This window comes from Salvia splendens, chromosome 12, assembly GCF_004379255.2.
Source record: "Salvia splendens isolate huo1 chromosome 12, SspV2, whole genome shotgun sequence".
Taxonomy (NCBI): domain Eukaryota; kingdom Viridiplantae; phylum Streptophyta; class Magnoliopsida; order Lamiales; family Lamiaceae; genus Salvia; species Salvia splendens.
Window position 1 is genome coordinate 4,149,661 of NC_056043.1, and position 21,878 is coordinate 4,171,538.

The window sequence follows — 21,878 nt, forward strand, 5'->3', positions numbered from 1 at the left end:
CAGCACAACATGGGCTATTATTTGGCTGATGGGATATACCCTATGTGGCCCGTCTTTGTGAAGACGATCAGATGCCCAACAGAAGAAAAGAAGGTATATTTTGCGGGTCGTCAGGAGGCAGCGCGCAAGGATGTTGAGCGGGCATTTGGTGTGCTCCCGATGGGCGACAGTGAAGGGTCCATCACGGCTGTGGTATGCTGAGAGCATCGCCAATATCATGTACGCATGTATTATCATGCATAACATGATTTTTGAAGATGAAGGTCCAGCACTAACGGATTGGGCCAATGATGATACTGATGCTGCGGGTCCAAGCCACGGCGTTGCCACCGGCAATGCACGTATGGGTATACCCCATGACGAGGTCGAGCGAGTCCGTGCATTTGCCGACATGCGCCAAAAACAATCTCATATTCTACTCCAGAACGATATAATTGAAAAAGTATGGCAGTGAAGGGGTCGTCGTAGATGAAATTTTTATTTGTTGAAATGTACTTTTTTTAGTTTTTTTTTTAAATGTACCTTTCTTTTGGTGAATTTTTTATTTAATGAGATTTTTATTCCGTAATCGTTCTGTAAATTTTAATTCCGTAAATTATTTAATTTGGTGAATTTGTGAATTTTTATTAATGTGGGAAGTCTGTCGGGATGTCCTTGGGGATGTCCGTCACTGTGCAGTGAGAAGTCCTTATGACTTGGCAGTGTAGTGGGAAGTCCTTATGACGTAGCGGGAGGTGTTTTTGGGATGTCCGCAGGGATGTCTGCCGGGACATCCGCACCATAGCTAAGTACTTCACTAGTCCACGACGCTCATTAAAAAGTCGGTGCAATAAATTTCAAATTTATTTTTTCTCTTTAGTCTTTACATTAAGATTCCTAGGCTTAGTATAGTACGGGTACTAACTAACTAGTGTAGCTACTGAAGTAAATTGTTCATGATTTCCCACTATTTCAAGAACATTTAAAATCGATATTAATCGAAGCATTGAATACGACGGATACCAAAATCATCGAAAGATCCTAATTTGATCATATAGAAGGAGGGCCCAGATTGAACATAGGCCGGCAAATTAATCATCTCCGCCGATTGACCTAACTACTTCCGCTCTCTGCTTCCCACAATCGCCGCAGAAATGGAGTCTCCGTTCAACTCCAACGCCCTCAGAGGCAAGGTAGCTCTGCTCACTGGCGGTGGCTCCGGCATCGGCTTCGAGATCTCCACCCAGTTCGGCAAGCACGGCGCCTCCGTCGCCATCATGGGCCGCCGCAGGAATGTCCTCGACGGCGCCGTTTCCGCCCTCACCGCCCTCGGCATCCCCGTATTCTTCTAAATCCCTAATTGTGTTTATCATGATCAGCTGCTTTTTCGTTTCTGTTGTCAATTTTGGTGTGTGATTTTGCTGCTAGGCGATTGGATTTGAAGGGGATGTGAGGAAATTGGAAGATGCAAAGAGAGTGGTGGAGTCAACGGTGAGGCATTTTGGGAGGCTTGACATTTTGGTCAATGCAGCTGCTGGAAATTTCCTGGCTGCAGCTGAAGATCTCTCTCCCAATGGCTTTAAAACAGGTTACCTTTTCTATTATAATCACCCATGTTAAGAATTAGATGTTAGCTGAAATTGATTGAAAGGAGGTGATGAACACTAACTAGAGGAAGAGATTCAAATTTTAATTTGTACTGTGTGTTAGTGGTAGTGTGGTTAATGTCCGAGGGCCAAAGGTCTCGGGATCGAGTCAACCTTCTTGTCTATTTTGGCCATAAAAAGACTTGATCTTTACTTGTAAAATGAACAGTTATGGATATTGATACTGTTGGGACATTCACGATGTGTCACGAAGCGCTCAAGTATCTCAAGAAAGACGGGCCTGGGAAGGCCGTGCCTAATGGAGGCCTGATTTTGAACATCAGTGCCACTCTGCACTACACGGCAGCCTGGTATCAGATCCATGTGTCTGCGGCCAAGGTTTGTGGTTTGATGCTTGCGGTGAAGATGATTGGATCGTTGTAGTTTGAGTTGATTTGTTGTCTTTGTTGTCATGGCCAGGCTGGTGTTGATGCATTGACGAGAAATTTGGCACTGGAATGGGGCACCGATTATGATATAAGGGTTAATGGGATTGCACCGGGTCCTATAGGAGATACGGCTGGCATGAGTAAACTACAGCCTGATGAAATTAGTAACAATACGAGGGAATCTATTCCTATCTACAAACTTGGTGAGAAATGGGATATTGCCATGGCTGCTGTCTACCTTGCCTCAGATGCTGGTAACCTTTTGTCTATTCTTATATCGCTGTATTTTCTTGCCAGAGTCTCATGAGTCTTGTTTCAGCACTTCGTTTCATTGATAGATAATAGATAGAAACGCGCAATAGCAGAACTTAGTTATCTTGTCTAGACTATACTGATTTGATATATCCATAGTTCACACTAGTTTGAGTATTGAAATGCTTTGGTGTAGCACATTTGATGAAGCGATGTGTCTCGGTACTCAAATAACCCTCATGATTCAGCAGCTAATGTCTTTAGGTTTTAGGGCTTAACACCATTAATTTCTGCATTTGTTCCTTATCTTATGACAACTGTTGTTTGTCAAGGTAAATACATCAATGGGAGCATCCTGCCTGTAGATGGAGGATTGTGGTTGAGCAGGCCTCGTTATCTGGCTAAAGATGACGTGAAGAAGGTTTCTCGATCTGTGGAGAAAAGATCTCGTGCTGCCCCAACCGGCCTCCCAACAAGCAAGCTGTAGTCCAAGTCCTCATACATTGCATAAGTTATGTGCTTAAATTATAGTATCATATCAATTGTCAAATTTCACATGTTACATTAACAACTTCATCTGCTTATATTAAGAGAGGATTGCATTATAATCTATGCAAGCAAATTGATGTTTTTCTATTTATTTATGTTTGAACATAATACAAGGCAGTTCTGTTCTGGTGCCAAAAAAATGGAACCTTTTTCAGATTTAATCAAAAAATTATGTGAACTGAAATTGAGTAACTGCATCAGCTGGATTCACATCTAAACTACACGAGAAACTGAAGGTGCAAAATATTCATAAAATTACAATTTGTGTGTTGTGCCCCTGCCAGGGCTGGCTGCTATCAACTATCTACTCTATATCATGTGTCAACATCTTTCAGCCATCCGATTTCATCAGAGAGCAAGTATGATCGAGCGCCCGTTTACTTGAAGAAGCGTGCTGTTCCTGCAAGAGTTCAACATCTGTGCAGCGGAGCAGGATATATATCCAGGGGTTGATACCTAAGGCGGTCATTATGCGGTAAGGGTCCATCCTGTTCAACAACAACATGATTCGGATTAAAATGCAGCATATTTTAGCTGTCAAATTTATAAGGACTGCAAGAAACATAACCGGAGAGATGATAGCCAGGCAGCAATGGCTGCAGGCCTATATTATTAGCATCTAATTAAGTCGGAATAATGTTAAGTAGTAGAAAGGCACACCTCATCCAAGTTAATCTGGTATGGTTTCACAAAATCTTCAAACATAATTGGTGACAATCCTTTTATTCTTTCTTCCACTTCCTGTGAAAGAAACAGTGCGAATTAGAGCAGATATTGATATGCAGAGGAGAACTGAGGCACTCGCGTGGTCAAGGGAAATAATTTTGAAATTATTATCCGCGAAAAGGACCATATCTTACCAATCCAGTTATCCTTGAACGTTCGACCAGTTCTTGGGTTATGATATCTAATATGTGTCGGTTCTCCCTCAGGCCCTTCATAGCAAGTTCTTCAGTCTCATCAATGTACTGTTACAATAATGAATCCATGATCTCATTACCACTATTAAGTAGGTCGAAACAATATAAGATGATTAACAGAATATTAATTGACATGCTTCCATCTTATTTATTTCCCCTTTGTACTACTTTATCTCCTGTAGTTATGATTGATTGGTTTCAATACAACTTGTTGGACGATAAACTCTTTTATTTGATCCGACTGTTCGTATTTCACACCTGTGGGGAACCAGAGATGTTGGTTTGGGCAGGTTGGGTAGCATGCTTGTTCCCTAATCAGAATGGCTGATGACACATATTTAATGCACAACACATAATCAGATATGATGAAAGACACGTTGAGCATAACTTTTAGAACCACACCCTCGTATACATGAATAATTTGCAATACTGTAGATACTAAGGTCAGGTCTAAATAAGGATGAGTACTTATGAGATTGAATAGTTAAGTTTTTAACCTATCTATCTGTGAGCTAAATAACGATAGTACGACAAGTGTTGTAGTAGGCAGCAGTCGTAAAGCAACATATTGCACATAGTTTTTCATACGACCAAAATAAATATTCCAAGGCTTAGTGAAGTTACCCTTGTTAACTCCCTTGTGAAAAGCTCAGAAACTTCAACTGACATTTTTGCAGGGACTACATGCGGGTCATCCCACTAATACGAAGAAAGTTAAAGAAAATTATTGTTAGAGAACAAACACTTAAAACAAAAGAGCCACATCATCTACTTCATATTTCACCATACTGAAGTAAATTATACCCTGTATCTTATAATTTCACCATCTGGGTTATCTGGTTGATCAACGAGCCCAATTCTTCTTGTTAATGCAGTGAGCCCTAGCCTGGGATTTCTTGGGCTAATTACCATTTCTCGAGCAATCTGAAAGAGATGCAGTAACAATACATCAGCAGTGCAATCACCACATACAACACTAACAATGGTGAAGACAATAATGAATTTCCCATTTCTCCTTTCCACTATGGAGTTGGATAAATAGTTATTGGTAAGGTTCAGCACCCATTCATGTTACCTTGGTAATTTTCTCAAGATCATCTCTTCCTCCATCGGTAATGTCATCACCATATACAATGCGCTCAGCACAACGCCCGCCATGAGCAACCACCATTTGCATTTGCAGGTACCCAAAGGTGGTATAACCCTGATCTACCGTGTCTTCCCTAGGATAAAAGACAGACACAGCAGTCTCCTGCTCAAGCAGACAAACAGTTGAAATCCATTAGATACATATCCAAATAAAAAGGTTATGTCCACATATTACACAATACCTTTCCACCAGGTAGCAGCTGAGAAAATGCATGCCAGTCGAATCGAGGAAATAAGTGAGCTAATAGTATGTGACCAGCTTCATGCACTGCCAAAAGTCTTCTCTTTTCTAGAGATACCTATAGAAGTGTTTGGGTAATATCACAGATATGAAAGAAAATATATAAAATAGCAGTCTTCAATACTCTAAAGAAGCCGTACACTTTGTTCACATTTCTGCTGCTCTTCTTCTGTGAGTAGCACACCCATCCCCTCAAGTAGCTGCTTGTCCAAGACATCAACAATATCCTGTTGATAGATCTTCAAGTGTCCTTTCCTGACCTGCTTACACACATAACTTATCAATAAGGAAAAAACTTACATCAAGGATCGAATAATTGCTAATAAAGCCTACAAAGCTAGTGGGCAAATTTGAGATTAAATTCTGACGTGATCTATAAAATGGGCGATGGGCACTGCATATTCTGTGACTCGATAATTGTAGTATGAGAATTGAGGTGGGTGCTTTACTAAAGTAATGAGTGATCTCAAATGTCAAATGCACTTGCAGCATAGCAACCAACAATAGAAAGAAAACTCATACACAAAATGTGGTAGCTTTCAAGCTCGGGATGAATTAAGTAAACAAAACATGAAAAAGTATATACAAAATCCATTCATATCAACATCTTACCATGGTCTGGACAAACATGGAAAGGTATAAACTATAAAGAAAATCATCTTTGGCAAGTAGCATTTCAAACATAAAGAAGACTAAAGATAGATAAAGAGAGAGAATATATAGAAGTAGAACAATAACCTTTCTGCACGACCCCAAACTGAAAAAGGACAAGTCAAATTCAAAGAACAGTGCTTTGTTTTTATTTCCATGATTCATTTCAGGGTTCAATGTGCGTATGCCGTATGAGTGAAGGCAACACACAAGAAAACAGCCAAAAACACCGAATACATGTGCACTAGTAAATATCATAAGAAATAAACTTACAGACATTATTCCTGCTTCATTAACTAGATTTCGTATATCTGCTCCAGAGTAACCGACAGTGCGAAAGACGACCTACAGAGATGGTGAAAGAGTAACAAGAATTACATTTGAGCATGAATCGTATACTTGATTGGGAAGTTCCTTCTAACCAATCAGTGATAAGAAAAAAGAAGAATCATACTTAAAAATGAGAATGCATTAAGCAGAAGCAACCTTTTCGAAATCAACATCTTCAGCAAGTCTTTTCCCAGCACTATGAACACCAAAGATTTGCACTCGTTGCTTTGCATCAGGTAGCCCAATATATACACGGCGGTCAATACGTCCAGCACGAACAAATTCTAAATCCAATTCATCTGGTCTATTAGTAGCACATATGAAAATAACAGCTTGCCGCAATGAAAATCTATCAACACCAGTTCTTTCTTTCCTGCAAACAATTTACTTATTCGTCATGCTTAAGAAACAGTAAAACTATGCCAATAAGAATAAAACAAGAGTGAATGACACTGAAAAAATTATAAATATAAAATATGAGCAGCAGTTTTAGATTCATAATAGACAAAAATCATTGGCCATATATGGCCTTCGAGGATGGGTATTGTTCCGAGACAACTCCTGTGTTCCAGGCAAATAGTCAGAGGTGATACTAAGTTACCAACAGTAGGGAGTAATAATGAAGGAAGATCATGATTTAGTAGAGACCTCTTGATTTTCACATTGTTTTGCCCCAGATCATTAATCATTTGAACAGTCTACATTTTATATGGCAGGCTTACTGAAAATAGTGCTTGAAAGGAAATTAAATATTTGAATTTATCATGCATTTTTGAGTTGCCATGTCACACTGGGGTCTGGGATCATCTATTACATATCCACATTTAAAAAGAGGATTGAAATTGTCATATAAATATAATTAAAAAAACCATGAATTATCCAATTGCTTCCCATAACATTGACTATCAAAACAATCTAACCAAAATCCATCAACATTTTGCCCTTCCATTTTCCTTCCAGAGGCTCTCCAAACTAGCCTAGGGCATGCATGTTGCAGAACAAGGACCAATTGTGGCAAACTCTAAGCATATTGCATAATTTATGACAACATGTTACCCACTCCATTTTGTTCTTTTATTCTAGCTATCTTGACTGAAAAAGAAATTTTTTTATAGTCTTTGAAGGAGACATAAGAATCATTCTTTGTTGGGCAGCCAGACAAATTGTAGAATGAAATACTTGCTATTCTACTAACTCTTCCATTATTAACAGAAAATACATTAATAAGATGCAGAGAGAGTGGTGAGTGAGATGATTCACTAGAATCCAAGGACTAGACCATATACCAACAGTAACCATGCCAATGAACTTTATGTACTTAGTATGCACATATTTATCACTTACTCTCCATCAAGCTGAGCAATTAGTGCTTCAAATGTTACTCTTCTTTGTGGATCCTTCTTAGCATGTCTTCCGGCAATAGCATCTATCTCATCCACAAATACAAAGGAAGGAGCCTACAAAAAAAGGAGAGTGTCATAATGCACTATGTCTTCCAACAACCAGCATGAGCTCATTGAATATTCTGTTAGCATGCCAGACCAGGCCCTAAAAGTTTTTCAAGGTAGTGCAAGATGACATGATTTATGATTGAGGACAAAGACACAGAATTCGAAGAGTAGTTCCAAGTGAAGATGTGGTTCCCTTCATGATTTAGTTAGAGATTCTTTGCTCCTCAAGGAATTCCGCAGAAGTAGCACATAAAAGTAACATGGCATAAAGTAGATTACAAAACTGAAAGCAAATTTCAAACAAGACTAGACCTGATCCTTTAGTTTTCATCTCTGGAAACTATAGAACAATATGCATTCATCATAATACAATCTAATATTTTTCTTGTTAAAAATGTACAATTTGCTCCATCTAATTATCGGAATACATACAGAACACTCAACCCATCTGTTATTCCTTTTAATTTATGGAAAGCTCAAACATTTAGATTTTGAATCCTGCAGCAATGATAGCAAAGCCACCCAAAAAATCTTGTTGAGCAGGTGTTCAGTGAAACTTATCTTTATACTGATACTATTACTCACGGTTAGTATCTCACAATATACAACAGAATGAGAGGATAGACAGACACTTACATTTCTTCTTGCTATTGAGAACAACTGATTGATTCTTGTAGCACCACTCTTCTCACTATCAGTAAATTCTGCACCAGAAGCAAAAACAAAGGGAAGTCCACTTTCCTTAGCCAGTGTCCTTGCAAAGAGTGTTTTCCCTGTTCCTGGGGGTCCAGATAGAAGCACACCCTGCACGACAGCATAAACTACACCTTTAGTGTCTAATTCATGTTTCAGATATAATGTTTAATCATCTTTGAGATATTGTTAACTTACTCGAACAAATGCCACATCCTTTTCATAATATTGCATGGGATTTCCCATATATACCATCAATTCGTCCAGAAGATCCCAGACATCTCCTCCTAATACTACACTTTTATACATGGATTTAGCTTCACCAACTGGCTGAGTAAAATGAAAAATATATCACACATTACTCCGAAACTGGAAAAACCAAAGATTCACAAAATTAAAAAGAAGAATGAGCCCTCACCAAAATGAAGTTTTCAGCATATGCCATATCAAAAAGCTGATTATATTTCTTATAAAGAAATCTATTTGTTGTAATATGAAGAAGCATCAGAGATTCCCTGATGAACCATAAGATTAGTATTCCAGGCAACAGTGCAAATACAACTTTCATAAAATAATGGATCTGCCGTTTCTGCAGAAGATCTACTTCAACTCCAGAACCTGATATCGCCTCAAACAAAAAGGGATCAAGCGGGATATCAACCTAAGACATACGATCAATAAATAAGCAAGTGTCCAGCCAAAGGAGAAAACCACTGTCAGAACATAAAGATGACACTATACTCACAATATATTCTAAAGGGAACCCTTCTTTCATGGTCACATACAACCGTTTTAGATCCTCTGTAAAGACAACTGCATCAACCTGAAAAAATGAGAAAATGTATAAGTTTGTGTGTGTATATGTATGTTGCACTAAGAATAATATGGCATATTTTGAACATTTTGAATCTTAGAATAGTGCCTTCTGAAATTTATGATTTTGATTTCTATGTGATCAAGAACCATGCCAAATATGGTTCAGTGACCGTGCCTCCATTTTACAACAACTATGTAAGGGACTTCCAATTAAAGGAATATATTGAAACATATGTGCTTCCTGGCAGCATTATGCAAGGGATTTCATTTTGAGACTTTCAAAGCCACAATTAAAAGCCTATTCACAATGACTGCGCTCAGGATCTTACAGAATAATATTATCAGTCTGAATGAGGGCACCATATTTACATATTGGGAGATTCCAACAAATCATGCATTAACGAGAAGGAAGAACAAAGGTATAATTGTACCTCAGAGGAATCAAGTTTTTGTAGGAAATAAGTGTAAGGAAGTTTTGGACGGTAGCGCCACCATCTTTTGGAGATCCACAACGCCCTTGTTCCTTGTTGGTTTTGGGCCTTCTCAACTACATCCTTGCGAAGACTGTTCTCAACCTCCTTCATGTCAAATTCCACCGCATACTTGGAGTTTAATGAATTCAGTTGCTCAGCTAACTTCTCCTTCTGAAGAATTTCTTTCCACACTGCAAGCCTATCGCGCCATGTTCCTCCAGTTACTTGATTCCCACCTGTCAGAAACTCCAATTAGAAAGACCATGGAAAAACACAGGCAATAAAACACTTGTATGCATAGTAGTCAGATTATACAGCATAACTCGAATTCATGCAAAAAAGTAATTCTCCTACAAACAGCAATACAAGCTCAACAATATTCCTGGGGCTGGCAATCTTTGAGTCTTAAACTGGAAAGCTAAAAACTGTTCAGCTGATGGTAAAATTGATTATCAAATCCTGGAACCTAGAGTAGAGGAAAATTTTAAACCATACCATATGAAACCCAATCTCCATGAAACTAAAGGAATCACAAGAAACAAACCTGATAGACCCAAATCTGCCTGGAGAACCTGTTTGTCCTCAGTGTTCAATGCTGAGTCCTGTTCTATTACTTTTTTTATGCTTTCTTGGGCCTTTTCTGCATCATCCTCCCATGCGTTCTCCCCAACAAAAGAAGTATCATGTACAAGTGTCCCATCAATTCCTTCAACAAACCTTTTGAGTTTCATGCCTCTGGGAGTAGCTTTCCTCCATAAACCTTGCTTAAATCTACATGATCGAGATAAGGTATTATTGAGCAAGAAGAAAACAGACCACCAATTTCATCCGGACCAAAGCAATTTTTTTGAAATTTATGTAGTTGTCCAAAGAAACAATGTTTCTTTTCTTTTCCTTGTTATAAGTAAGATTCATCTCATAGTGTGTCATTTAGGCAATAAAACGAAAGTTACTGTGAAATGGATTTCAGGGTTCGGGAATTCCTCAAATCTAGCCATCACTTGCAACAGCTTCATTCGTAACCAACCATGTGCATGCCAAGAACTTCTGCTATTAGCTTAAATTCTTAATACATAAACCTATTGGAATTGTAGCACACTGCCTATTTCAAGCCACCCTTAGAAGCTTAGAAAACTTGTGCAATGTTCCTTGTGATGCAATCAGCAACCAGGGATTGAAGGAATAGTTCAGAAATAAAATTAAAAAATATAATCACATCATTTGATCACCTAGTGAATCCTTATAACTAAAAAAAGATGACATTGTCTCATTCGTTCTATATCACATTTCAAACTGTCATTCAAGTAAACTATCGGATCCAACTATGCCAAGAAATGTCACCACTTTGACTTTCTAGCATCAAATATTCAACATTACATGCTGATACGATTTTACTAGTTTCCCACCGATTAAGAATAACACGGAGAATAACACAAGAAGCAGTAAAAAGTTAGATGAGAACACCACTTACTTTTTCAAATTAGTGGGTGTAGGCTCAGGAATTAATGCTTCCATGTACGCCTCAGCCAACTCCCTCTTCTCACGCTCAATAATAGGAGCTCGGATCGCTTTAAATATGCTTCGAAAGGAAAAAACAGCCACAAATACGTATAACAGTAAAGCACCCAATCTTCTTGAATCCCAATTCTTTACATCCTGAAAAACATAAAATCGCTCGAATACTGAAACACATACACATACACATACACATACACATACACATATACACATACACATACACATACACATACACATACCCAATAAAGACTGGGATTGCAGCGCTAATTGCTAAACATTACTTCAACCCATCTTCATAGCTTATAGCACTAAAAATCATACCTTCCAACTTTCCATTTTATTCCAAGCAATAAACTGAGGCAGCAGCTCGGAGTTCACGCGCTCTACCTTTTCCTGCGTCTTCTGCGCCAAGTCCTTCGCCCTTCCCGAATACTCATCTACTCGAACCTTCAAATCAAACCCGGTTTCCCTCTTCACCGACTCCCCCAAATTCTCAAAAAACCGCTGAGAACCGCGGCGAATGGACTGAGAAAGCCGCAGCCAGGAGAAACCACCTGGATCACTTGAAGAATACGAAGAGGCTGAAACTATAAACCTCTTCCGCCGTGAAATTTTCAGCCTGTAATTTCCGTAAGGGGCGGAAAATGGGGCGGAGTGAAGAGCTGTTGGTCTCCATTGAACTGTCGCTATTTCCATAGCAAGAGAAAATCTCTCTTTTACAACTTAAGATATTTTTTATTTTGGAATAGCAGCTGAAATTTCTTCTTCTTTGCAGCAGTTCTCAGCTGCATTGAGCTATTGGCATATCGACACAAGGGAGAAGAAGAAGAAGCTTGGGTTATGCAAGGTTTTCTGATTTTATCTGAATTTTAAAAGCGCCAATTTAGTTTATTATTTTAATACCTCTCATGTTTCTTTTAATTATAAATAAACCCCCTGTATTTCATTTTGTTTACATATTTGGCAACTTTGAATGTACTTTTACCTTTCAACGAATTTTCAACATATATTCTCAACTTCAATTTATTTTTTGTACAGCCCAACTTTTATCAATGTATTTAATTATTACTCCCTCCGTCCCCAAAGAATATGCATTTTGGGTTCGACATGAATTTTAATGTAAAATTGATAAGGTATGAAAGACATGGAGAAAAAAATGTAATTCAAGTATTGTAAATCGAGAATGAATCACACCTCAATAGAGAGAAAATAGTTTCTAAAATTAAAAAAATGCATATTCTTGTGGAACAGACTAAAAAGAAAATAGTGCATATTTTTGTAAGACAGAAGGAGGAGTATAATAAACCATAACCATAGAATAAAATATATGGTAATTATGACTATATGTCCATATGATGCATGGATGGTTTCGAGTGAATAAAAAGGATGATTTTTACTTAAACTACGATAGTAATCGTTCTTTAACTTTTGTGTGACAAATTTAGTCTTCATTTCTTAGCTAAAGTTGCGAGTAACACAATGTTAGTCTTGAAATTACTAACAAAGCATATGCATCAAACTAAAAATTTGTTCTTGGCATTGATATGACTATTATTCGCTATGGAACAACCTCTTCTCGAAATTGACTATATAAAAATAATTTAAAACTGAAGCTATAAACTATAAAAATTCAAAGAAAGGTTGCATAACATTTTACACAAGAGTACTAAAGTTTTGACAGATGGTATTGAACAGTACAAGACATGTGTTAATTTTACTAGAATGTCTGGATTCGAGACACTTTCTCCCAGTTAGTTGCAAAGAAAAAAGAATATCCCGATCTTTAATGCTAAGATAAGCTATAAATCAAGTATCATTTCTAATCAAAACTACACAACTTACCAAGACTCGTTCATATCTGCTGTCTAGAGATTGTGTTTTGACACACTGATGATAGCAAAACTCATAATTGGAACAAAAAGACCAAACTAAAACTCATCAAGCCGGCGCAAACCATAATATACAGCTTTCCTTAGAAGAGGATGAACTTCTAGAGTCAAAACCTCGGCGTCTAATTTCTCAGCAAGCGGCCAAATCTGGGTACACGACACAGAAATATGAAATCACTTAAAGACGCAATAGTATATGCATGGACCAAGAGCTTAGAGCAATCCTGAGACCTAAATACATAGTTCCTACACCAACATTAATTTCATTAAAACATGCTTATTTTGTTCAATATTTAGTTATTTACATTATGCACCGAACATAACTGAAGAACATCCAGAAAATGGTTAAAAAGAAGGAAAACAATATATAAGTATATATTGGTTAACTTTTACTGGGATTTATGTGTTATCCATTGGAGTTTCATATTTGTATCTATTGGACTGTAACTCGTCATTACCATTTTGTGTTCAAGTAAAGTTCATATCCTTATCATATCATGTCATTATCAATTTGAAACAAAATTGACATCTCTTAAAGTAATCAACTTTAGATAGCAATGATATACTTTTGAACCACGGAAAAGAATCGTATAAACAGCAAAGAAAACTTGGAGAAAGCATAGGAACTTACTTCTGAAGCAAATTGACGTGTAAAGGCCTTCACATAACCCAAGGTTGTTAAACACCACTGTTCCCTTTCACCAACATTATAACCATTTACAGTGCTTCCTCCATTCAGATCACTGCAAACATGATGGAACAACAATGCACCCGAAACCAACAATGAGTAGAAGTCCAAGTTAAAATACCATATCATGTCCATACAATAGGACCTTGGAAAGTTTAAGTACAACACACCTTTTTTCAGATTTACCACCCTCTTTATCTAATTCCATTGCCGTAGTGTCTTCATTTTCAATAGCCATTCCGTCTGCCTCAACAGAAGATGGGTGCAAGGAACCATCCGTATCTTGAAGTGGTTCTGCCAATACCTCAGAGAAGCTTTTATACAAACATAAAAACAATTCCTGCAGGCTCCAAAGCAATTATATATTAATTGAAGGTTGATGTTCTTCATTATATACCATAATCAAGACAATTTCCAGACATGGCATATCATGAAAACTTTAAACAATACCCTCCAACTGGATATTTACTATATACCTCAATTTCATCCACGGCTCGTGCAAGAAGGGCTTCTTTTGCTTCTAATGATTCCTGAGTAGAAAGCTCCTCCTGTTTTGTTCTTTCAACATTTGCATTCAACCGCTTCATTTTCACAGGATTTTCAGCAAGAACTGGTTCACCATCCACAAGAGTAAGAGTAATCTTTGACTTAGCATCCTCTAATTCAGCTTGAGCTTTAGATGCAGCTTCAGAAGCCAATACAACACTCTTCTTGAGGGATGATACCTCTTTTCTTAAATCAGTAATACGATTGAATGTCTTCGTAAGAGCATTTCTCAGTATCTGTAGATGAAAAGAAGGTTAAACAGAAAAAGTAATCAAGAGATCAAGGCAACCAAACCGTTTCCCTTGTATATTTGATTTGCTGCAAAAATTTAGAATGAAGGATGTGGTTCACAAAGGATCTCATTGTGCGTGTTAGTAGTGTTACCTCCCACAAACGATCAGAAACGTGAAACTGATCAGCATTTGATGGCAAGAAAACCCATCCCACAATAGCCACATTAGATACAAGACGATATCCCATCATTCTGTCTATCGCCACAGCAGTCATTTGAGCATTGTTCTTCCAGAATGAACTCACTTCAGAAATCAGCATAACTTGCCTATCTTGATCCGGACAAATCCTTGAAATAATTTGGCCATACCTCTCCAATACAGTAATCAAATGGGTAAAACTTTTTGAACCAATATTGAGAAGGGTCTGAACAACCACCCTGAGAGTAACATCCACACCATGAGTTGAGAGCACATGATCATCAATCCATGAAATAATTTCACGGGTAGTCACTCGTTCTTTAACCATGCCACTGAGTTCTGAAGAGAGGCCGCGCTCGGTTTGATCTCCATCTTCAGCACTGTATATGAAATTTGCCGTACCTTTCGGGGGAAGCAACTCCTCCAGAGCAGGGGCACTCTCTATGCTCTATATGAATGCAGACAAACACAAATTACTTGAATCAATATTGAAAAACTATAGAAATATGATTCAAATGTTGTATACTTGTATTCACATGTATTTACTAGTACTAGTTTAGTTCCAAAGCATTTGGTTGTAGCAACATCAAATTTACAACAAAGTTAAACATTTAAAAGTGAAGAAGCTGGATGTAAGAAACACTATCTAACTTCCACTGTGTAGATCCAGTAGCAAGTAGCAACAAGCTAACTGATTTTGGAAGAAGCAAAGTTACACCATCACACGAAAGACTTGTATATCATCTGACATGCAATAAGGGGTCTGCCTAATAACTTTTGATATTATACAAAATTTTCAGAATTTCACATGAAAACTTACACATGTTCGCAAATGATCTGTCACATAAGATTCAGTGACTAAATTCTGGAGGCTGGTAAAAAATGACAACCAGAACGTAATTTATGAAAAAACAAATTTACCTGCTTGATTTTGTCCCAATATGATAGGCGCACTTCCCTTTCCAAAACCTCCTGGACAAACACTCGCTGTGGGGCCCATTTTGGAAGGTCCAAGACATAAGCCCATTCTTCCCATGGCCAAATGAATTGAAAATTTGATCTGAAACACAAAAAATAAGTCAGAAGAAAAGTACTCAAGACTGATGTCTAAATACAAGTTTGTCCCCTTAAATGAAAAAAATGATCTGGGGTTCATAAACAGCTGATTCATGAGGGTACATCTTACTGCTTAGAAACTGATATATGAACTATATATAACAAACTGACACTTGGAAAAATTGAGGTGTAAAATACTAAATAAAACTAAGAAAACATTGACGGTTCCTCTAAAATGTCAGAGATTTCACATTGGGGGAGCAATTAGAAACAGGCAAACAATCAATTAATCTGCCAGAATAATTCCCGATGATGCTAACAATGAGCAAGTGAAAGATTCCATTTTGGTCACAAATATATCCATCAGTGGAATCCAGATGCTTTCAGAAACAATAAATCATGTCAATACTTGTTTATGATGCCTAATTAAAGATATCAGTGTGAGGTCCACAAGAATGTGTAAAGCAAGCAGTTGTTACAACTGTGGACTCTATAATGTGGAGATCCGAGATATTGTGAATATTAACTTACAGGTGGTGTGAAAACCAAAGGATCAGACGAGTCCGGCACTCCATGTCTAGTTCAGAAATTTTATCAAAAAGTGATCGAACAGCCCCGGCCACAACTGCTGGAAAGGCACCAGGAAGAGCCTGGAAAAATCTTGCACTAAGAACTGAGATATCCTTGATAGCTAGTAGTATAGACTATAGTTGCAAATTATGCTTTACAAGACAAAGTTGGCTGTCATGGGCAATAGAAGCAGAAGTAGATAACCATACCTTGCATAGGTCCATAATGACCAATGTATAATAAATTGGCCTAAAAGGAGGTTGAGGCAGTAAGAGAATCTGCATGTAAGAGAGAAACATTAAAAAGCAATACCTTATCTCGTTGGAAAGTTGATACTGGTTAAGGTAAGGCACGCTCCATCAAACTCTACCCAACCCCTACCCAAAATTACTGCTAGTAATTAGTAAAAGGTATTTTCCAACTGTTTCCACTACTTACAGAGCTATTACAAATTTACCAAAAAAAAACAAATTGAAGTTGACTAATTTTCTTCTCAGGAGTGATGGCAATTGAAGTTAACATCAAGACAATCTTTAATTTAATACCAAATCCAAAGAGACTCCAGCTTTCTAATATTTGAGACCAACAAAAGAAAATGACAGCGCCTGAACTCCCAAAAAATATGCTCTGCAGCCATGATTACATTCACATAGGACATAGCTAATAACTCTAAACCCAATGTTTACATATTTCCAACCAGGTTTGGCAGGAATAGATTATGGTCAAATTTCAAACATCAAATTCAACATAGAGCAACCCAAAGTAAATAAAATGATGCACCATTAAGATGTACCTGAGAGAATATTGTCTCAGCCATAAGGTACTCGTACCGGAAGGGAACGGGCAGGCCAACCATGGATGAAGCACACTCCTTTCGACTAGCTTTGCAGAAACAAGGAAAGAAATTAAAATAAAAGAATAAGGATACTTGAACAATCACGTTTGAGTAGTGAGTACAATGAATAGAAGTGTTCGGCCAGAAATATTTCTCTATTGTTTTTATAACAAACTGATCGGTACTAAATAAGTTAGATGAAATCAAAAGAAGATATGACCTACTCTCTATCTTCTATATACTGACAAACTTATTATCATAGAACATGCTCCTAGCTTCCATAACACACAGAGATAGTTCAAAGCCATTACACTGACTTCTAGAACTGCAGATTAAATGAAGGTATTTTCCAAATACATGTGTTAGATGTGATCCTACCAAGTCTCCATCCTAATTCGCTAAATTAGTACTCAGCAGTACAATTACAAATAATATACAAACAACAAGTTCAAACAGGCTACTAACCATCCATTTAAAAAATACAGAACATCCAGTAAATACTCTTCCACGACAAAACGATCTATCGGTTGCAAGTCCTGCAAAGAAAACGAAAACAAGGGTACAAACCGCTAATAAGGTATCAGGGATGAAGAAAGAATTATATGCAACTGATCGGCATCTAGGAAAGTAAATACAACTCAAGAATCAACTTCTCATTTTATTTTGAAAACAACGCAAAAAACAGACATGTTTTATGCTCATAAATACATTATACAGTTCAAAAATTTACTTATCATTCTACAACGAAAATAGATTGTAGAGACCAAGAATTACATTAAGCATCAGGTACTAACATCGTGATATTGTCAATTTACCATTAAAAGGGAAAAGAGAAAATGAATAATGTAAGTCCGAATGACGGAAACTTGGCTATTGGAGAGAAGGTATTTAAACTCATCATTTAACAGTACTATGTTGAAGTTTCCTGAAATTCAGTTGTATAAACCATATTTCATGATTAAGCTAAGTGTGCTAAATTCTTCTGCATTTGGTGAAAGGTTTTAGCCCAAGAAGAAGGGAAATGTTGATTATCAAAGAAAAGGGGGCACTCTTCAAGGTAAAAGAATGATCTCCAAAAAGAATAAATCAAATCTTAAAGGGTAGCATGACGTAGAAAGTTCAATGGATAAATAGAAAAACTATACCAACCACAGTATAATGCAGGCACAAAAAAAGGATAACAGGTGCAAATAAGTGGGCCATTCAAATGTCAGTATAGTCCAGTAAAATTACCTCAAATTTACTAGCAGGAAAGATATTAATTCTCCTAATGTGCTGGGGATACTTCAATTCAGCTTCATGCTTTTGTTTTCCATATGTGATGCTCGAAGCTGAAGCCGGAGGTTCCGGAAGCTCAGGGCAGTTCAAGGAACCAAAGTCATGAGATTTCCCAGCTACTAGTTGTGGTTCAAACGGAAGATGCGGTCTAGGAACTAAAAAGGAATATCATTCAGAAAATAATCCGTGTGTATGCACGCACTCAATCTTAAGAAAACAAAGCCACAGTCATGCTTGAAGAACAATTTGAATTGAAGCTCATTTGCTTCTTAGATTTCAGTGCTTCCTCATAGGCACTATCAAATGAATCTACTCTACACAACTATCAAGAATCCAAGAATGAAAATGAAGGTGATATAGTATAATAGTTGCTTAGGAGAATCATATACAACCAAAGGAAAGCCACGCCAGCATGCCTAACAGGAACTTAAATTGAAGCCCACAGTGTCCACTTGCTACTTATATTTCAGTTACTGTCGGTGCTTCCTGATGGACACAAGAAAACCTCACATTTTGCAAAATAAGTTGTCTGGTGTTCATATATACATTGAAAATGGCCACTATATGAAAGTTGATATCTTTGATTCTTTAAATGGGATTGTCCTTGCAATTTAAATTCCACTTACAAAAGATCAAGCAAACCAGGTTGAAAGACACAACATACTATCAATCTCAACTTATTAATGAACCAAAGGAGAAATGGATAATTCATAGTTGTACAAATGGAAGAAGTTAACTTATATTAAATGCTCTACATATGTGAAGATGTTCTATCAACTATCAAGATCAGACATAGGTTACCAAAACAAATAAGTATATCTGCGTACAGAAATAAAATTGATGTATCATGTGTGCATCCCAAATAGAGCACAGCAAGAAGCATGATGAAATAAAGAAAACAATTAGATTCAGAAACAGTACCACTATCCAGCTTCCAGGCCTTGCTAGAGAGATCCTGAATCCGGCTCCAAAGATCCTCCAGGAAATCCTAAAAGACACTCAGATTAACAACTGGAAACTCAAAGGTGTGTAATATAAAGGGTGTCCACATCCTCCTTCACATATCTTATAGGTTACATGCAAAATTCAAAGAAAGAGAAAGAACACATGAACACATCATGTTGATACAAAACAGAGAGATAGATGGCATACTTTTCCACCATCATCCTGACTTCTATCTTCAATATGCTCGAAAGCAGAGCAGCCAGCATCAGAAACATGCCGTCTTATACTCATGTAGGCTTGTATCCCTACCATGACCCTGTCGATCTCCTCAGGGACTTGCTGGCAATAAAAAAAAACTTGTATGATCATCTCGAAAAGGTCAGCCAAACTAGGGCACCTTAGCCCTGTATTATTTTTATCATTCTCACTAAATAATTGAAACCAAATAACTGAAGAATCATCATCATCAAGTGGAACAAAAGTTAAAATTACCTCAACAAGTTCTGCTCCACCCCAAGGGAGACAAGACAAGATACAAATTATATAGAAGTCCGCACAAGCTTGGCACGAGGGATTTCCCTTATCTTCATCTACAGTAGTGGCAGCTGAGGACAGCAGTGTTTCAAACAAAACAACTAAGGAACTCGGTTGGAGAACTTTGCTGCACATCTGTACAACGGATCACTTCATAATCACAATAGCACAAACTTCATAATTACATGAAATGCTGAGATATGTGTCTTTTATACAAAGTGTGGAAGTGAGTACATTAGCTTCTTAGTTAGCACCAGATGAGTGAAGATCAAAGAATTTTACGACTAACACATACCAAGGCAGTCAAAAAGCGCATGAGTATGCGGATCCTGTTACAACTTCCACTATCTAAAGCAGCCTGCCAGAAAACAATGATCAACAGATTTTTGTCTAAGTGAACATATGTCCTATAAATGTAGTCTATAATTTGGTTGTTACCTGTAAATTTCCATATGTGTCCTCCAAAATTCTCTTGACGGAATCTTCATCTTCCAAATTTACCAGACCAACCTACAATAGTAGGAGAATCTATATATAAGTATACTGAAAAGGTTCTTATCAATGAGAAAGATCACAAAAACATTATGCTACATCAGTAGCAATTCTACGTCCAGACAAAGCAAATATTCACTAAGATTCAGTAACATACTACAGAGTACAGTCTAATGAGAATGAGAACTCAGAAATAACCTAGGAATCCCAATGGAGAGTCAGGTAAGCACATATTTCAAATTTTAGCATACAGTAAAATTGCTTCTAGAAAAGAAATGTGTGGCAGACAGTGATCCTGATTTTCATCGAATATCTGTCGTTCAGCTATATGGTGTAATGGTGGATTCCTATCCTATTCTATTAAAGGGTACAAAACATAGATACAACATTGAAGCCTTATGAAATGGTTTCAAGAATATGCATCATCATGATTTCCTTAAAATATAGTTGAAATAGATTACTTAAGGTCATCAAAGAAATTTTATTTAACCATAATAAGTATTTATTATGAAAAGAGAAAACAGTTGATAGATTCTTGAATCCATCCATCCATTCAATTTTCTAGTTGAGTATCACAGAGATACCTTCAAGCATCCATGTTCCGAAAACGTAAAATTGATATATGCAGACTATCGACAAGTGTATATTACTAGTACTTATCAAAATAATACAAGTATAAGACAATGAATATGTAAACAGAACTTCAATCATACCAGTGTCCCATAGAGAGGTATCTTGTGAGGCAACTGTTCTGCACACTGGAGAAGGAACTGCCACAATACCATAAAAAAGCAAGAAGCTTGAGCCCTCATAATAATAAAAAAGTAAACATGATATCTAAGCATGCTAGACTTGATAACTTAGCAAAATTTTGTTAAGCCCCTTTCTTCCACTAACTTAGTTTAAAATTCAAAACCAAGCTCCCTAGACCCAAAATTAATATTGATGGAAACAAAATTTACACATAGTCAAAAAGGAAAGAACATTGAGCACTAGGAATGGAAGCAAGCTCCTTACAGATAAAATATCATCTTGGGAATGCGGCAGCTCACGGCGAACCACACCAAAGCAAGTTTCCTGCGGGGAAATATATGAAGATGAGCAAGTAGCAATTCTCGGCGAGATATATTAAAATTTTGAGAACTGGAGCATTGATGTAAATGCAAGTGTTGGCAGGCAACGAATAGCATAGTTCTAGGGTTACACCGCTGCAGACATTAAAAATTGAGCCCAAAAAAAAACAAAATTAGGGTTTAAGAGAAGAAATTAAGACTGACGAGTTGGTCTCTGTAATCGGTATTCCCGCCGTATTCGGCGCATTTCTCTCCGAGTCGAAGCACCAGGCTTCTCCAACTACTCATTCCGGCGGCGGAAGAAGGTCGGAAGAAAAGGCGGTGGCGCGAGCTCAGTGGAGCTGGAGAGGGTTTTTTTAAGTTAGCGCAACGTTAAATTATAGGAGCGGGCGATATATTTGGGGACAAATTGAGCGTGTGGTTTAGTGCTGTGAGAATAATTTGGACACCATTAAAAAAGATTAATGAAATTAAAGTATATAAA

General features: G+C 37.4%; 3 protein-coding genes across 3 annotated transcripts; 1 reads left to right on the plus strand and 2 right to left on the minus strand.

Annotated features, from left to right (window-relative positions):
• Window positions 1–920: 920 nt before the first annotated feature.
• LOC121758659 (peroxisomal 2,4-dienoyl-CoA reductase [(3E)-enoyl-CoA-producing]-like) lies at window positions 921–2,902 on the plus strand. Its single transcript, XM_042154039.1, has 5 exons — window positions 921–1,319; window positions 1,408–1,567; window positions 1,795–1,964; window positions 2,046–2,268; window positions 2,599–2,902. The coding sequence occupies exons 1-5, from the start codon at window positions 1,134–1,136 to the stop codon at window positions 2,751–2,753; spliced, it is 894 nt and encodes a 297-aa protein (XP_042009973.1). The 5' UTR covers window positions 921–1,133; the 3' UTR covers window positions 2,754–2,902.
• On the minus strand, window positions 2,877–11,905 carry LOC121758658 (ATP-dependent zinc metalloprotease FTSH 12, chloroplastic-like). Its single transcript, XM_042154038.1, has 19 exons — window positions 11,379–11,905; window positions 11,011–11,195; window positions 10,084–10,310; window positions 9,498–9,775; window positions 8,996–9,073; window positions 8,669–8,911; window positions 8,449–8,580; window positions 8,194–8,361; window positions 7,451–7,563; window positions 6,263–6,479; window positions 6,050–6,121; window positions 5,266–5,385; window positions 5,067–5,183; window positions 4,811–4,987; window positions 4,540–4,659; window positions 4,360–4,434; window positions 3,676–3,783; window positions 3,476–3,556; window positions 2,877–3,303 (listed from the first exon to the last, which is right to left on the minus strand). Exons 1-19 carry the CDS (start codon window positions 11,751–11,753, stop codon window positions 3,226–3,228), a joined length of 2,964 nt encoding a protein of 987 aa, XP_042009972.1. The 5' UTR covers window positions 11,754–11,905; the 3' UTR covers window positions 2,877–3,225.
• Window positions 11,906–12,686: 781 nt separating this feature from the next.
• On the minus strand, window positions 12,687–21,798 carry LOC121759271 (nuclear cap-binding protein subunit 1-like). The gene is made up of 19 exons (XM_042154807.1): window positions 21,599–21,798; window positions 21,339–21,398; window positions 21,035–21,091; window positions 20,268–20,339; window positions 20,125–20,187; window positions 19,788–19,964; window positions 19,503–19,634; window positions 19,272–19,338; window positions 18,306–18,505; window positions 17,538–17,608; window positions 17,031–17,115; window positions 16,447–16,515; window positions 16,199–16,317; window positions 15,533–15,671; window positions 14,565–15,059; window positions 14,111–14,416; window positions 13,805–13,974; window positions 13,578–13,689; window positions 12,687–13,093 (listed from the first exon to the last, which is right to left on the minus strand). The coding sequence occupies exons 1-19, from the start codon at window positions 21,680–21,682 to the stop codon at window positions 12,986–12,988; spliced, it is 2,586 nt and encodes an 861-aa protein (XP_042010741.1). The 5' UTR covers window positions 21,683–21,798; the 3' UTR covers window positions 12,687–12,985.
• Between the last annotated feature and the right edge of the window lie 80 nt (window positions 21,799–21,878).

Coding starts and splice junctions, on each gene's coding strand:
- LOC121759271 (XM_042154807.1), bottom strand. CDS start 21,682: ATGAGTAGTTGGAGAAGCCTGGTGCTTCGACTCGGAGAGAAATGCGCC. Junction 20,188..20,267: donor ACACATATGGAAATTTACAG/GTAACAACCAAA, acceptor GTTTTCTGGCAG/GCTGCTTTAGATAGTGGAAG. Junction 13,094..13,577: donor CACGTCAATTTGCTTCAGAA/GTAAGTTCCTAT, acceptor TCGTGTACCCAG/ATTTGGCCGCTTGCTGAGAA.
- LOC121758659 (XM_042154039.1), top strand. CDS start 1,134: ATGGAGTCTCCGTTCAACTCCAACGCCCTCAGAGGCAAGGTAGCTCTG. Junction 1,320..1,407: donor TCACCGCCCTCGGCATCCCC/GTATTCTTCTAA, acceptor TTTTGCTGCTAG/GCGATTGGATTTGAAGGGGA. Junction 1,965..2,045: donor TCCATGTGTCTGCGGCCAAG/GTTTGTGGTTTG, acceptor TGTCATGGCCAG/GCTGGTGTTGATGCATTGAC.
- LOC121758658 (XM_042154038.1), bottom strand. CDS start 11,753: ATGGAAATAGCGACAGTTCAATGGAGACCAACAGCTCTTCACTCCGCC. Junction 8,912..8,995: donor GGTTCCCTTTAGAATATATT/GTGAGTATAGTG, acceptor CGTATGTCTTAG/GTTGATATCCCGCTTGATCC. Junction 8,362..8,448: donor AGGATGTGGCATTTGTTCGA/GTAAGTTAACAA, acceptor GCTGTCGTGCAG/GGTGTGCTTCTATCTGGACC.